At 51.4% G+C, this 14,007-nt stretch overlaps 2 protein-coding genes across 8 annotated transcripts in view; one reads left to right on the top strand and one right to left on the bottom strand.

The window, feature by feature from the left end:
• Nucleotides 1–1,535, top strand: part of ZFHX2 (zinc finger homeobox 2) — a 28,231-nt gene extending 26,696 nt beyond the window's left edge. For all 4 annotated transcript variants that reach the window (XM_023622505.2, XM_070241338.1, XM_023622485.2 and 1 more), the window contains one exon: nucleotides 75–1,535. In XM_023622505.2, the coding sequence (XP_023478273.2) occupies nucleotides 75–1,054 (980 nt within the window). In that variant the 3' untranslated portion in view covers nucleotides 1,055–1,535. The remainder of the gene's footprint in view (nucleotides 1–74) is intronic.
• Nucleotides 1–14,007, bottom strand: part of NGDN (neuroguidin) — a 62,871-nt gene that overhangs the window by 19,429 nt on the left and 29,435 nt on the right. For 2 of the 4 annotated variants that reach the window (XR_011428306.1, XR_011428305.1), the window contains exons 12-15: nucleotides 13,135–13,260; nucleotides 10,506–10,578; nucleotides 8,940–9,094; nucleotides 7,404–7,496 (exon numbers count right to left, since the gene is read on the bottom strand). The gene's annotated coding sequence lies outside the window, so the exon portion shown is untranslated. Of the gene's footprint in view, nucleotides 1–7,403; nucleotides 7,497–8,939; nucleotides 9,119–10,505; nucleotides 10,579–13,134; nucleotides 13,261–14,007 lie in introns of all 4 variants that reach the window. The other 2 variants (XR_011428308.1, XR_011428307.1) reach the window with 2 other exon arrangements.

The following is a 14,007-nucleotide window of genomic DNA, read 5'->3' as shown; positions in this document are numbered from 1 at the left end:
GAGGTGGCCTATAGTAGAAAGGATGATGGGGCCAGGAGGTGGCTAATCCCTCATCACTCCTTTCATCTTCCTAGGCCCTGCAGCGTCCTCAGGCCTCCTCGGCCTCGCCACTTCAGTCCTGCCTGCTACTACAGTGGTCCAGACTGCTGGCCCAAGCTGCCCCTTACCTCAGAGACCTGTGCCCAACCAATCCAACCCCTCCACAGCAGGCACCACTGACCCTGCCCCGGGCCCACCTACTGAACCCTCTGGGGACAAGGTCTCTGGTGAGCGAAAACCAGTTGTGGCCCCCGCCAACTCCTCCACTGATGCCCTCAAGAACCTCAAAGCATTGAAGGCCACTGTCCCAGCCCTGCTGGGGGGCCAATTCCTGCCCTTCCCATTGCCCCCTGCAGGGGGCACCACACCACCAACTGTCTTTGGCCCCCAGTTACAGGGGACCTACTTCCAACAGCTCTATGGCATGAAGAAGGGGCTATTTCCCGTGAACCCTGTGATACCTCAGACCCTCATCGGACTGCTCCCTAATGCCCTCCTCCAGCCACCATCCCAGCCCCCCGAGCCCACAGCCACAGCGCCTCCAAAGCCTCCTGAACTGCCCGCTGCAGGGGAGGGGGAGGCCGGAGAGGCCGATGAGCTGCTGACAGGCAGCACTGGCATCTCCACCGTGGATGTGACCCACCGCTACCTGTGCCGCCAGTGCAAGATGGCATTTGACGGGGAGGCCCTGGCCACTGCTCACCAGAGATCCTTCTGCTTCTTTGGGCGGGGCTCTGGGGGTTCCATGCCCCCCCCACTGCGGGTGCCCATCTGTACCTACCACTGCCTGGCATGTGAGGTGCTGCTGAGTGGGCGTGAAGCCCTGGCCTCCCACCTGCGCTCCTCGGCCCACAGGCGCAAGGCGGCCCCGCCCCCAGGGGGCCCACCCATCACCGTCACCAACGCCGCCACTGCTGCCACGGCTGCTGTGGCTTTTGCCAAAGAGGAAGCAAGATTACCTCACACGGACTCCAACCCAAAAACTACTACTACCTCTACACTTCTAGCTTTATAAACAGATAAACCAAGATGGGGGAGGGGAGGGCCTCAGGGCTCCCTCTCTTTCCCCAAGGGGTGTTTGGTGGGAGCTCAAATCCCTCACCCCAGCCCTCGGCTCCGCCCACCTCATGGGAATCTTTCAATTCCCACCCTCAGTGGGCTTCACACACCCCACCTCCAGCAGAGTCCTGCCTCCTCCCCACCCCCACAGACACGCTGATCCGCCTCTGCAACTCCTTGCCCCTAGTCTTCATAGACACGCCCATCTTGTCATCCTGATTATTCATGTCTGCCCTGCCCACCATATACAAAATCTATCCTTGGTTCCATCTTCCTACAACCTTTTCCCTACTGAATTCCTAGTCACCCCCAACTCCTATAAACACACAAATACATGTTATCCCAAGCTGTTCCACTGACTGAGAAAACACCAAAAAAAAAAGAAAAAAAAGAAGAAGAAGAAGAAGAAAGGAAAAAGAAAACCCAAGACAAAGAAGGAGGAAGGAAAAGAAACTTTGCCACTCCCCTTCTCCTTCCTACCCCCTTGTCTAGAGCGCCATACCGCTCACAAACTTTCCAAATACCCAGTTGGCTCCCAAGGTTGGAGCCAGGGATGGGCAGGGAGCCCACAAAACTCTAACCAAACTGGAGGTTGGCAGGGGAGAAGGGCTCCCGGCTCTCTCCCCACACCCCTTCCTCCTAACCCTCTCCTCGCCTGACAGGGGAGCCCCTGTGGCCTGGACTCTAGGGGAAGCCGCCGCCAGGAATCCCTCTGCCAATCCCCACCCTGCACCCTGGGAACTGCAGTAACTTATTTTCAAAGGCTTTAAACACAGAGATCCTCTCAGCAGCCATGGGCCTGCCCCTTGTCCCAGCCCTGCCACATGGGGGTCCAGCCTCCAGGATGGCACTGCCCACCAATGGCAAATCCAAAGTTCTTTAATAAAAAAAACTGAAACACACACACAACCAAAAAAACGAGAGAGAGAGAGAGAGAAAGAGAGAGAGCACGTGCACACATGTGCACGTAAGAGAAAGATGGAGAGACCAGAGGAATGAACTAAAGAAAAAAGAAAAGCATAAACTTGGAAAATACAGAAAAAAAAAAAAACCCTGAAAACTCTCCCATCAAACAAGTGGTTTTTTCCTGTTTGTGTCACTTTCCCCTCCATGTTAAGGGTTTCTTTAAACCATCTCATCTTTGGAAGATCAAGTGGCTTTAAGTCCTTGCATGGGTGTGGTGACCCTCGAGACTGAAAACAGAGCAGCCCTACCCTGGCCATGCCCGGCCTCAGAGGCAGGAATGGGGAGAAGAGCCTGGAGACCGGGGAGAGACACATCCTTGCCCCCTGAATTGAGTATTTATCAGGACAGGTAACATCCCTTCATTCCCAGCTGTGAGTCAGAAAAGTCACTGTCACCAAAAGTATCTCGGTCCTAAGAGGAAAGGGGTAGACATGGCATGTGGTTCTGAATCTTGGGTATGCTTCCCTTTCAGTAGCTAATCACGTCCTCTCATGCGCTCCGTTCACAACCTACTCCTGTCTCGCTTCCTAGAGGCCCCTTCACATTTTCAGTCACTTCTGGAACCTCCTTGCCTTTGCAGGGACCCCTGTTCCTATCTGTGTTCTCCCCCACATCCTCTGCCCCAGCCCAGCTCCTCCAGTAAGTAGCAGCTGCTGGGGGCACCCCTGAAGGAGTCAGGACTTGTCCATGAGGTTCATGGGGGTCTGGAGCTGATGTTGGCTGAGGGGATGGGTGGGCAAGATGACTGAAGCACATGGTGAATCTTTGATAGGGTGACATCACCAAGGAACCAACAGAAGACAAATGAGCTAGAAGAAGGTTCCCTACTTTAACCTAATTGTTTCTGTAACATCAAGTCATTGTGGCACTCCCAAACCCCAGCTAATGTGGCACAGGGTGGAGGAGCATCTCTTTTATTTTGGCAAAGAAAAGCCTGCAAAAATCTCCTAGTCCTCCAGATAGTTTCTCCAACTACCCTTGACCCTAAGACCTCCCCTTTCAAGGAAGTCTCTTTCCAAACTTTCTCCCTTCGGGCTTCTTCTACCACCATTATTCACTTCATATGCACACACAAATTCAGCCAGCCCTGGGATTTAGATTTCCTGGTCTATGTGTCACTCCACTCTGACTGTGTTCATACTGAAGCAGTGGCTCATGTGCAGAGAAGATGGGCAGGCAGAGAGGGGGAGGGAAAGCTCAGCTCAGCCCCCAGTCCCCATATGTTCTGTGAATCTCGCTTCCAGTCCCATTCATTTCTAAAATTAAAAGCTCCAACTCTAGCAAACTGGGGTGGGGTGGAATTAGTTATACTGATGATGCCAAAAATGCCAGTGATGAATGCAGACAAGAGGAGGGAACCTGCCCTCCGTGGGCTTGCTCTTGCTGCCACCTCTCCTGGCCTCTCAACATCTCTCTTGCGCCCCACCCTCCCTATCCTTTTCTCTCTCCCGTTGAAATTCTGTGTATAAAGCTATTTTCTTAGCAGCATGTGTACGAGGAAAGATGCTTTTTCCTCTCTGCTCTGGGAATGTGACTTGTATATAAAAGGTGAAAACAAAAAAAATAGAAGAAAAACATACGAGAAAAAGAGGAAACGTTTTCAAGAAAACTTTGGCAAACATCCGGCATGGGATGATTAGAGGTGTGGTGTCATGCATTTTAGGGATTTACAGCCAGGGTAGGTTGGCTTTAGTGCAAACTATGAATATTTTCACCAGGAGTTAATATAGCCAGAAATACCGCCGCCTCTCGCCTTCCAACATACTCTTTTACACCCAGATACCCTGGCCTGGAGACAGCATGTACATTCACTGTAGTAGACAGGAGCTGACTCTAAGCAACTGTCCTTACCGGGAACCCTGTAATTTAGGGGACAAAAGAGCCTGGCTGACTCTGCTGACTTAGGTCAATCAACATGCTGCTGGAGGGTGCACCATTCCACGGTGCCAGCGGCTGGAAGCCTTCCTTCCCAACCCCTTTCTCAGACCAGAATTCCTCAGCAGCAGCACTCCCGCTCGAGATGCACAATGGGCCATTCTGGTGGACAGGGCTGAGTCAGCATGGCCCTACACCGAACGCTAGAGGTGAACACCAGGTCACCCAGGGTACATCATGCCGCTTCTCCCGGGGAATAGTAGACCCAACTCAAGTGCCTGGCACATCAACACCTATCTTGCAGTACACCCCCAACCCCTTGACAACTCTGAAGTGAGCCCAAATCAGTGGCTCTTAAGATTGGTCTTTCATGGCTTGGGGCAAAGGCCTAGGGTTTCTGACGTACATGGGTCCTAAAGCATCCAAATTCTGGTCCACCTACTTACTGCCAGGGTCAGTACCAGGAGGCAGGAGGTAAATGAGCTGGGCTGTCTCTGCTCTAAAGCAGCATCTGTGTGAGGATGGCTTAAGGTAGCCAATTCTCAACTAGGAACAAAAATCAAAGTCTGCTGGAACAACATGAGAAAATCTGAAGACTTAGTGGCCAAACAGGGCAGAGTCTGCAATAGGACCACAAAAAGAAACCTGTTCTGGGGCCGGCCCTGTGACTGAGTGGTTAAGTTCGCGTGCTCCACTTTGGTGGCCCAGGGTTTCACCGTTTCGGATCCTGGATGCCAACCTAGCACTGCTCATCAGGCCATGCTGAGGCAGTGTCCCACATAGCACAACCAGAAGGACCTACAACTAGAATGTACAACTAGGTACTGGGGGGCTTTGGGGAGGAGAAGGAAAAAAAACCCTGTTCTTCCCCCAATCCTCTAGCCCCTGGAATGTACTTACTTACTTGTACAAGAAGCTTGCGCAAGAACCAAGAAAGCCAATTATTCCAGGCACAATAGCATCCACCTGCTTAATTCCTTCTATTTGTTCCTTAACCACTTTCAGGGCTTATAGTCCAGATCACTGATTCCCCAAATCTCTACCACCCTGATCTGTTTTAAGACACATTCGCTCATCCAATTATTCATTCCTGTATAGATACTCACACCTGAACTACGAGCTCTCTGTATATAACCACACCAACGAAACAAACAAGCAGACTATCAGAAACAGCAGCAGAACCATGTAGAGAGAGCTACAGGGACACACAAACGTGAGCAAGGATGGGCCCATGGCCATATAGGCATAAGGGACATGCTCCCAGACCCATCACCCACACTCCCATAAGTAGAAACACTCTCCAATACATACTAATTTTCTTCACACAACAGTAGATAGGAAAAGCTTATAAACAGATAAAGTCAGGGGAAATGTAACCAGTGTCAGGAAAGGGGACCAAATGTTGAATATTAATCCACGGGGAAAGGACCTTAAATTATTCTGGAGTGTGACGCTAGGGAAGGAAGAGAGGTAGAAGAGAAAACAGGAGGAACTTTGGGGAAAACTCTTATGAAACATAGGGGTAAACTGAGCTGGGACTCTGTGTTATAGGAAGGGCCAGGTACTGGGGAGCATTTCTCTCCAGGCTGCAGTGGGAAGCTCAAACCACCAGTTGTAGCAACTATAGTCATGCACCACATAACGACATTTCAGTCAACAACTGAGTGCATATACGACCGTGGTCCCATAAGATTAGTACCATGTAGCGTAGGTGTGTAGTAGGCTATACCATCTAGGTTTGTGTAAGCACACTCTATGATGTTTGCACAATGATGAAATCATGCAGTGACGCATTTCTAAGAACATGTCCCTGTCGTTAAGCGACACGTGACTGTAGTGAGAAACTTGTAAGCCACAAGGATGTCATTTCTAGAGGATTGAGTAAGGAAGAAATGCTCCAATACCAAGGAAGTTCTTGCTACAACAAGAAAAGCTATAGACTCAGCCTCAGGGTCTACAGGATTACAGCTTGGAGACACTGTGAAAGGGCAGATAAAAGAAAAGTGAGAGAGAGGACATTTGTAGAAAGACCTAGACCATGGCTTGTCAAGTTTGGGGAAAGATGAGAAGTGATCCCCAGGGAAAGCCTCCCAGGGAGAGACTACACTTTATGGAAAGAACATAAAATTGGGTGAGGAGCCACGCCATCATTCTCCTTCAGATGGAGGACCCAGACAGCCTTCCACACAGAGGACAGACAAGGGGTGAATGGCATTATTCCCTGTCAGTATTCTGAGCCTGGTGTTTCTTGCAGCTTCCTAGCATGGAGAGGGGTCTGGCTAGAAGCTAGTAGGGAAGCAGGTTGATTATCGCTGGACCAGAAAGAAGGTGATAGGGAAAGGTGAGCCAGGACTGACTCGTAATCTTATCCAACTATACACACACTCTTACACAAACGGTGGCTAAAACACCGAAACAAGTAATCAGCAGGACACAGCACTGTTCCACATCCACAGTCCCTCCTTGATATCCAACCCTGCGCCATGTCTTCTCAGCTAGACTTGAAGAATGGCCTATGCTGTGCTCACTCCTGGATAGCCCCCCAGTGCTCAAACCACAGCATCATCTGCAGCTTGCTAAGTGCTGGCAGTAGGCTAGGCCATGTACTCTGCTGACCCCTACTTCCTCTACCCAGTACCCAGACCTGTGTCCTTGAAGAAGTCACCGAGACCCAACCTGTACCAAGCCACAGAATCCACACAAATCTGACCCAACCACAGAGAGCAATCTCCTGGCAATGCTCCTAATCTAGTGGTTCTCAGTGGTGAGTTTTCAGAAACATAGGGCAGCCAACCATCAGAATCCGGGGGTGAAAGGAAGAGTGAATTTTGAAAGTGATCCCTAAAGGATTCTTCTGTGATAACTATTGCCAATGAGAAGCACTGTTCTAACAAGATAAATCTGCCTGATTGGACCTCACGATCTCTCCTTTTCCTCCTGCTGCCCCCACCCAGAACACACATACAGAGAGATCACATGCATGACAGCATAAAGACATGAGTATGGTTGGGGAGGAAGAAGAATGATGCAAAAGGCATGGGAAATCCAGACTAGATCAACTATCCCACAAGGTGACTGCCATCTCTTAGAACAGTGTTTCTTAAAGTTTTGTCCACCTGTATCACAGTCACCTGAGTGCTTGTTTAAAATGCACATTCCTGGACCACACCTCAGACCAACTGAGTCGGAAACCCCTGAAATGACTCTGTGCTTTCTGGAGTTTGAGAACCACTGATCTAGACTGCTCAGCCCTTATACATCTGTGACTGGCCCCAACTCTCCAGCACCCAGCACCCCATCCTGCTACACCAGGGGCTGCCACACAGGAGCCTGGCATCACCTCAGATTTTCTTCTTCATTACGCTGACATCACCCCCACCTCCAACATTCTGGAAATCTGACTGTGTCTTCTGCTTATGCTAGCTGATCTTGAATAGGAGAAGATACAAACTTTATCCACTCACCCTTTGGCTGCGTGCCCCCTGCTTCCTCTGCTGCGGAAACCACCCTGCTTCTGCTGAAGCTGCCATCCACTTCCAGAGATGCTGAAATCAGAACTGCCCCAGCCCCAAGCAGCTCAGCTCAGCATGGCACTGGCTTTGCTTCCCTGTAGGCAGGTCCTATCCCCATTCAAAGCCACCCAGCCTCCCCCGACATCACCCAGAGCCAAATCTTCTATCCCAAGATCTTCCTAGTCACTGACCCACAGCCTCTGGCTACCTAGGAAGCAAGGAGAGCCCAACCTGCTAGAAGTCCTTCCAGATGGAGGCTGAAGGTCCAGTTTTATGGGACTGCCAATGGCAGTGCCTCTGGAAACATAGGGCTGGTCACCACAGATGCTGAGGACTCTCCTCCTAGGGGCCTTCCTCTCTACCAAGGCTCCCTGCTGATCCATGGTCTCCCTTCCGGGGGTGGATTTCAAAGATAGGGAAATTTATCCAGCTCTAATTGGGGTGCCATTGAGAAATTTCCAAACACAAAATCTCCTTGAATAGTCTTTCTGGAAGGACAAGTCCCAGGTGCCTTTGTCTTCCTAACACCTGCTCACCTCTCTAGGCCTAGAGCACCTCTCCATCTTTCTAGGATTGTTATTGAACATAGGCCTTTTAACAAGGGAGAAAGAATTGGTTTGTCTCAACCACAGCTCAGTTAATCACAAGGCACAGGGCAGAACAAAATACATACAAGCACAAACCATCCCACCACCCAACAGCAGGACCTGAAGATCTCTCTTTCCTATATTTTCCCTCCCAATCTCTTCTGCCACCATCTTTGTGACAACACAACTGGCTGGCCTCTCTCCAGGCTCTCATTTCTCCCTCCCAAGATTTTCTCTGTCCCTGCTGCCTAAAGAGGTGTATAGTCCACTGGCCTGGAGACTTGGGTGTGACTCTCACCTGTGCCCTTGTCCCTCTGTGCTCCAGCTTCCCTTGGACTAGCTGCTCAAACACTGAGTGTGGTACCATCTAAATCCCTTTCTTGGGGGCAGTGAGGGTGGGAGGGAGGTGGGCATCTAGTTGGGAGGAAGGCAGAGTTGGGGTTGGCTAGAGAGCAATGATGCAGCCCAGCTGTTGAGGGCATCCTCCCATGCCACTCCCAGCATGGAGCACCGCCCAGTGCCTGGCACACTTATAGGCGCCACCCCTCTCTCTCTCTGCCACCAAGTGGCGGTCGTGAGCATGTTTGGCGGCTTTGGGTTTGCCGCAGTACCAGGATCTGAGACACTGTTCACGTGCCAGTGCAGCACTGCCAAGTGTGGCGGCATCTAGTTGGTTGGGTGCCAAGCAGTAGGACCCAGGTGGTGATAGAGAGATGAAAGAGGGGTGGAGTGGAGGGAGCGGGAGGAGAGGAAGGCACCAGGGAGAAAATCAGACACCTCACTTGTTAGAGTGGAGAGTCCGAATGGGATCCCCAGAAAGGTGCCCTTCCCATTCTAGATCCCAGCTCAGCAAGCAAGCCCTTCCCTCCCATACCACGCCCGCATAGTGACATATACAGACCAGGAAGAGGACTTGGCCATCTTCAGCAGGAAACTGGCTGGGGGCCAGGCAGGACTGCCAGCACTCTCCATCCTTCTTCCTTGGGGTCTTGGCAATGGCGCGCATCCTCCTTTGTGTCCTCACGCCTCTCTCCGTCTGTCGCTCCACTCCCATGCCTAAGAGGGAACGGGTAGGAGGTCCTGGCAGAAAAAAGTCTGTTCTCCCAAACAACTCACACATACACAAACCCCACCCCACCCCCAATATCTCGCTCCCTCCCTTCTCAGTCCTGGCACAACAACCCTCTCAAGCAGATTGGCAAGAGACACTGCCACCCTCCCCCATTCCACACAATGCCAGAGCCTGTGCCAGGCTCCTTGGGCAGTGCCAGCACCACACACCTCACACCCAGGCCCCTTCCTCTCCTTCAGTGCTCTGACAAAGGGCCAGACTGCCAGCCCACGCGCTCTCCTGGGGAGCAGTGGCAAGACCCCTCCTCCTTGCTCTTCGGCGCTTGCTTGGCACTTCCCTGGCTACTCTTTCCACCACTTTACTTTCCCCAACTGGAAGAGGACTAACTACTCATAGTCCAACCAGTTCTCAAAGCTGTGCCCTAGGAGGACAACAATATCAGCAACACATCCCTGCCCCTCCTCTCTGTCTGCTGGGGCCCCTGTTGCCACGGCCCCAGCTCAGGGCACCAGCCTGGCGATGTGATGCCAATGGCTCCCGGGTACTGAGCCTTCCTCCCAGAGCACCAGGACTCCTGCCGCCGCCCTCTCCCCGTTCACCTCCTCCCACCTCCGCGGGCACGAGGATGGCAGCTGCAATGCCAATGCCTCTAAGCAGGCAGCGTGGAGCAACTCATGCACCCTTCTGCCCTCCCAGGCCCTCAACATCTCCCTTCCTTCTTCCATTTCATCCCTCTGTCCTTCTGGTTGGACACTAGATTGGCAACCGCAGTGCCAACCCCCACCCATGCCCAGGAGGCTCACATACAGCACGCACTTATGCGTACATGTACATGCGCGCACACACACATACACACACACACACACACACGGCCCCATGAGTGCCAGGCAGCGGTGGCAGACACACAGCAATGCATAGTGACTGGTCTACCCGAGGAGGCAGCCAGGTTCGGCACCTGATCCAGCACCCATTTGGGATTGGGTGGGTAGGCGGGCGGGCAGGCGGGCGGAGGGGTGATGGAGGCAGACGATGGCCCTAGGTTGGCAGCGGATGGAGCTGGGAGAATGGAGGGAACAGATGCTCTTTGCCCAGCCTCCCTCCCTCTCTCTCCGAGATCAGTGCCAAGCTGGGGGGATGGGGAGAGGGGAGGATGGGGGAAGGGTGGCATTTGGAAAGCTGGCAGGCGGGGGGAGCTGGGTCCGCCCAAGCTGGGCAGTGCCGGCACTGGCTGCCGCCTCTCCCCTCTGCCATCTGTCTCACTTCTCTCCCCACCCCCTTTCTCTCTCTTTCACTCTCTCTCCTTCATCCACAGCAAAACGAAAAGAGGAAAACAGGGTCCTCATTCCACCCACCCCCAACCTCTGCCCGACCCCTCTCCTCCTCCCCACAACTCACCACACCATACCACCACCAAGCCATCTGTGCTCTCTCCTCCTGGCTCGGTCACCTTCTTTTACTCGCCTTCGCCCTCACACCAAAACGGGTGCAATGTTTTAAAAAAATATATACATATATATTTTAAAAAGCAACTTAAAAGGAAAACTATTTTCTTTGGGAATGTCCTGTCCTTCTGAGACTGAGTCCTCTGTGCCAATATTTATGGCAGGAAGAGGGAGGGGCCCCTGTCCTCAGCTGGTGCCCATGAATCCCATGCCAGAGAGGAGGGGTGCCTGGGGTGGGGGGTGGGGGGGTATCGGGAGAGCTCTCTTCTCTCTGCGCCTGTGGTGGTTTCTTTTTTTCTCTTCTTCCACTTCCGGAGCAGGTTCAAACAGATCTAGAGCCTTCCCCACCCCCAGTTCCCAGGGCCCCTGTGCCCTTCTCTCCCTGCTTTTATTTTATTCCTCGATCACCCTTTCCTTTTTTTTGTGTGTGTGTGTGTGTGTGTACGTGTGCGTGCGCGTGAGTGTTTGCATCCATGGCGGTGGGCACCGTGCCAGCCACCGCACAGCCATCTGCGATGCCTTCTGCAGCCTCCGCTACTTCTCCCTGCCACCTCCAGCCCCCATCTCCCTTGCACCCCAGCTCCCCACCCCCCAGTCCCCAATCATTAATTAGCTACTGAATTAATTAAATCGTGAATGCTAATTAACATTCCTACAGGGCTGGCTGCCAGGCTGGGGGGCAGAGGGGGTGTGAAGAAGAGATTGGGAGATTGGGATGGGGGAGGAGGAAGGAGAGTCTGTCTGCTTAGAAGAACTGGGGGGAGATGGTAAGAACCAGAAGAAGGACAAAGGAGAAAGAGGGCAGAACGACAAGACTGGGGCATGGGAAATGGGGTGTAAAAAGTGTGCGAGTCCAAATGAGTACAACTCAGCCTTTCCTGCCCAAATAAGATAGCGAATTCCTCATTCCTAAGCTCACCTTCCAGCCTGGCCCAGCCTTGAGAAGTATATATTCCTAGGCTGGGGGACTGTGGCAACTTTTTTCCTGTCTCTTATAGACAAGCAACCACAAACCAGAGAGTCAACAGCTACTCCCTGTTAGTCCAGCCACAGTGACCCCCAGACCAGGTCACCAAGAGAAGGCTCTAGGCTCAGAGGAGCCCCTGTTGACTTGCCCTTCTCCATCTCTCTGTCAAGGTGAGCATGTGCTGCAGGGAGACGTAGGGGTTTGATCTGGGGACCCAGGAGGGGTGTCAACTCAATGGGAATTCAACAGCAAGTAGCACAAAATCACTGGCACTGCCTACAAGGCTGCCCTAGAAAGACTGTGACAAGACTGCCAGCCTCTAGGATTCAAGTAGAAAAAGTGGACATTCCTACCCTTTTTGAAGGTCAAGAATTTGGGAAAAAGTGAGTAAGGGCCATCTAACTTTCTGTTGTTGTTTTTAAAGAAAGAGAGGTGAAACTTCTTTCTGGAGGTGCTCTATGAAACACTAATATGATGAGATGCTCCTCAGAAAAATGGATCCCACAATCAAATTAGTTTGGGAAATACTGTGTATTCCCCCCTCTTAAGAGATTCAAAACGCATATTGGGGTGAGAGATGCTCTGAGAAGTCCTGGAAAAAAAAGCTGTTGAATGTGTCTAACTCACTGATACTCAAACTCAATGGGCCACAGAACTCTCATTTCTAAATTTTCTAACTTAATTAACATTATTCCCACAGAAGCAGTGTTCCGCTTTGGGGAAAATTCTACCAAGTGATCAGAGGTGGTTCTGGCCTGGAAGCTGGCAAATGGATTAGCTGGCCCCAGGTCAGCTGAGTCCCAATACTCCATAAACAAGGGGCGGCACCAGGCTCTGGTCCTCCAAACATAATGCACCAGCTAAAGCTGGCAAAACCATATCACTCTTTAGAGTCACAGACCCAGACTTTCAGAGCTGGAAAGAGACCCTAGCAACCAATAAGTCTAATTCCTGAATTTTACAGATCAAGCAACTGAGACTCAGAGAGGTGAAGTGATTTGTCCAAGGTCACAGAGCCACTAAATGACAGCACTGACATTAGGACCAACATTTCCTGACCTTTAGCCTAGCTCCATTTCTCTATTTTCTGTTGCTAAAACTCCAGGACAAGGCCAGCATGGGGTGTATCGGTTACATATGCCCTTAAAGAGCTTCACGCAGACCCCTTTCCCTCTGTTGACTAAGGCCTGGGCCTGGTCTTTTCCACTGCTGCTTTTTGCCTTTATTTCCACCTTTGGAACCCTGCAGCCTCTACGTGCCTCTGGAGAGCTGATTCTGTCTTCCTGTAGGAGTGGGGATGGGGGCAGAATTTATGTTTTACAAAATCTCCTAGGTGTTCCTGATGACCTGGATTCAGAACTTCTCTTCTAGGATGCCCCCTACCCCCCACTATATACCACTGCTATCAGCCCAAAACTTCTACTCCATTGCCTCAATCCCATTCTGGTCAGGAAACCCCAAATGTCTCTGGGGATATCTCCTACTGTCTTCCTAACAACTTTCCCTTTTCCTGTCCTTCTCACTTTGGCATCTGGAGTCCCTGAAGTCACTTAACCTCTCCGTCAGAGGTCTAAGAGGACAGACTGTCTTCAACATGCAGGCACACATGACTCACTAGTATGAGGAGATCCCAGAGCCAGCCTCGGAGACCTGCCGGGGCCCAGAGCCTCCCTGAGCTTCTGAACATTCAGCCTCCTGCCACAGAGTGAGCCCACCTTTTCTTGCATGGCCCTTTGGGGAGCTGGAGAACAAAGGAGAAAGGTAGAGTCTAGCTCATTTCAAAAGTTGAAGAACATTATTGAATTGTTTTTGCTTTCTGGGTCCTATTGTGTGAGCCTGCCCCACTTCACACCCATCCTCCCAGGATACAGACCCCCCCACAACTTCACAAAAGTGATGACTCTCTTCACAAGATAACTCACCACACTATTTTAAAGAAAGAATAGCTTTGAAATACAATTTTGATTTGCCAAAGAGATCTACATCCAAACATCCAGGAACGATGAAGTCCTTTGGAGCTCTGGAAGTCTATGAGTGCACTGGCTGACTCCATCTCCTCCTTCCCTCCCATGCTCCTGACAGGATAGTCCTTTGGCACTGAGCTGTTGGAGCCACTTCAGAGTGTGACCCACTGTCTACCAGCTGACTACCCCTCTAGCTGAGAAACCACCTTATAAAAGGGGACAAAGTGGAGTTAAGAGAGAGAGCAGCCAGAGGGAGCAAGAGGTAAACCTAAATGTTCTCATAGGATGCATTTTTTAAAGAAAGCAGTTGAAGGCTGCTTTTATCCCTGGGGCACATCTTTGCTAAATTACTCCCCCTCAGTGGTCAGTGAGAGAGGCCAATGTCCAGCTTTCCAGGATCATGGATTCCTACCCAGTTCACTCTCCCTTCGAGAGCCTGTTTTCTCTCTCTAACACCCAGGCACTGAGCCCTTGTCAGTAGCAGAGGTACTCAGAGCTGCGATATAAATGATGATTATTCTACT

This window comes from Equus caballus, chromosome 1 (genome assembly GCF_041296265.1).
Source record: "Equus caballus isolate H_3958 breed thoroughbred chromosome 1, TB-T2T, whole genome shotgun sequence".
NCBI lineage: Eukaryota > Metazoa > Chordata > Mammalia > Perissodactyla > Equidae > Equus > Equus caballus.
This window is presented reverse-complemented; position numbering and strand designations above follow the sequence as displayed.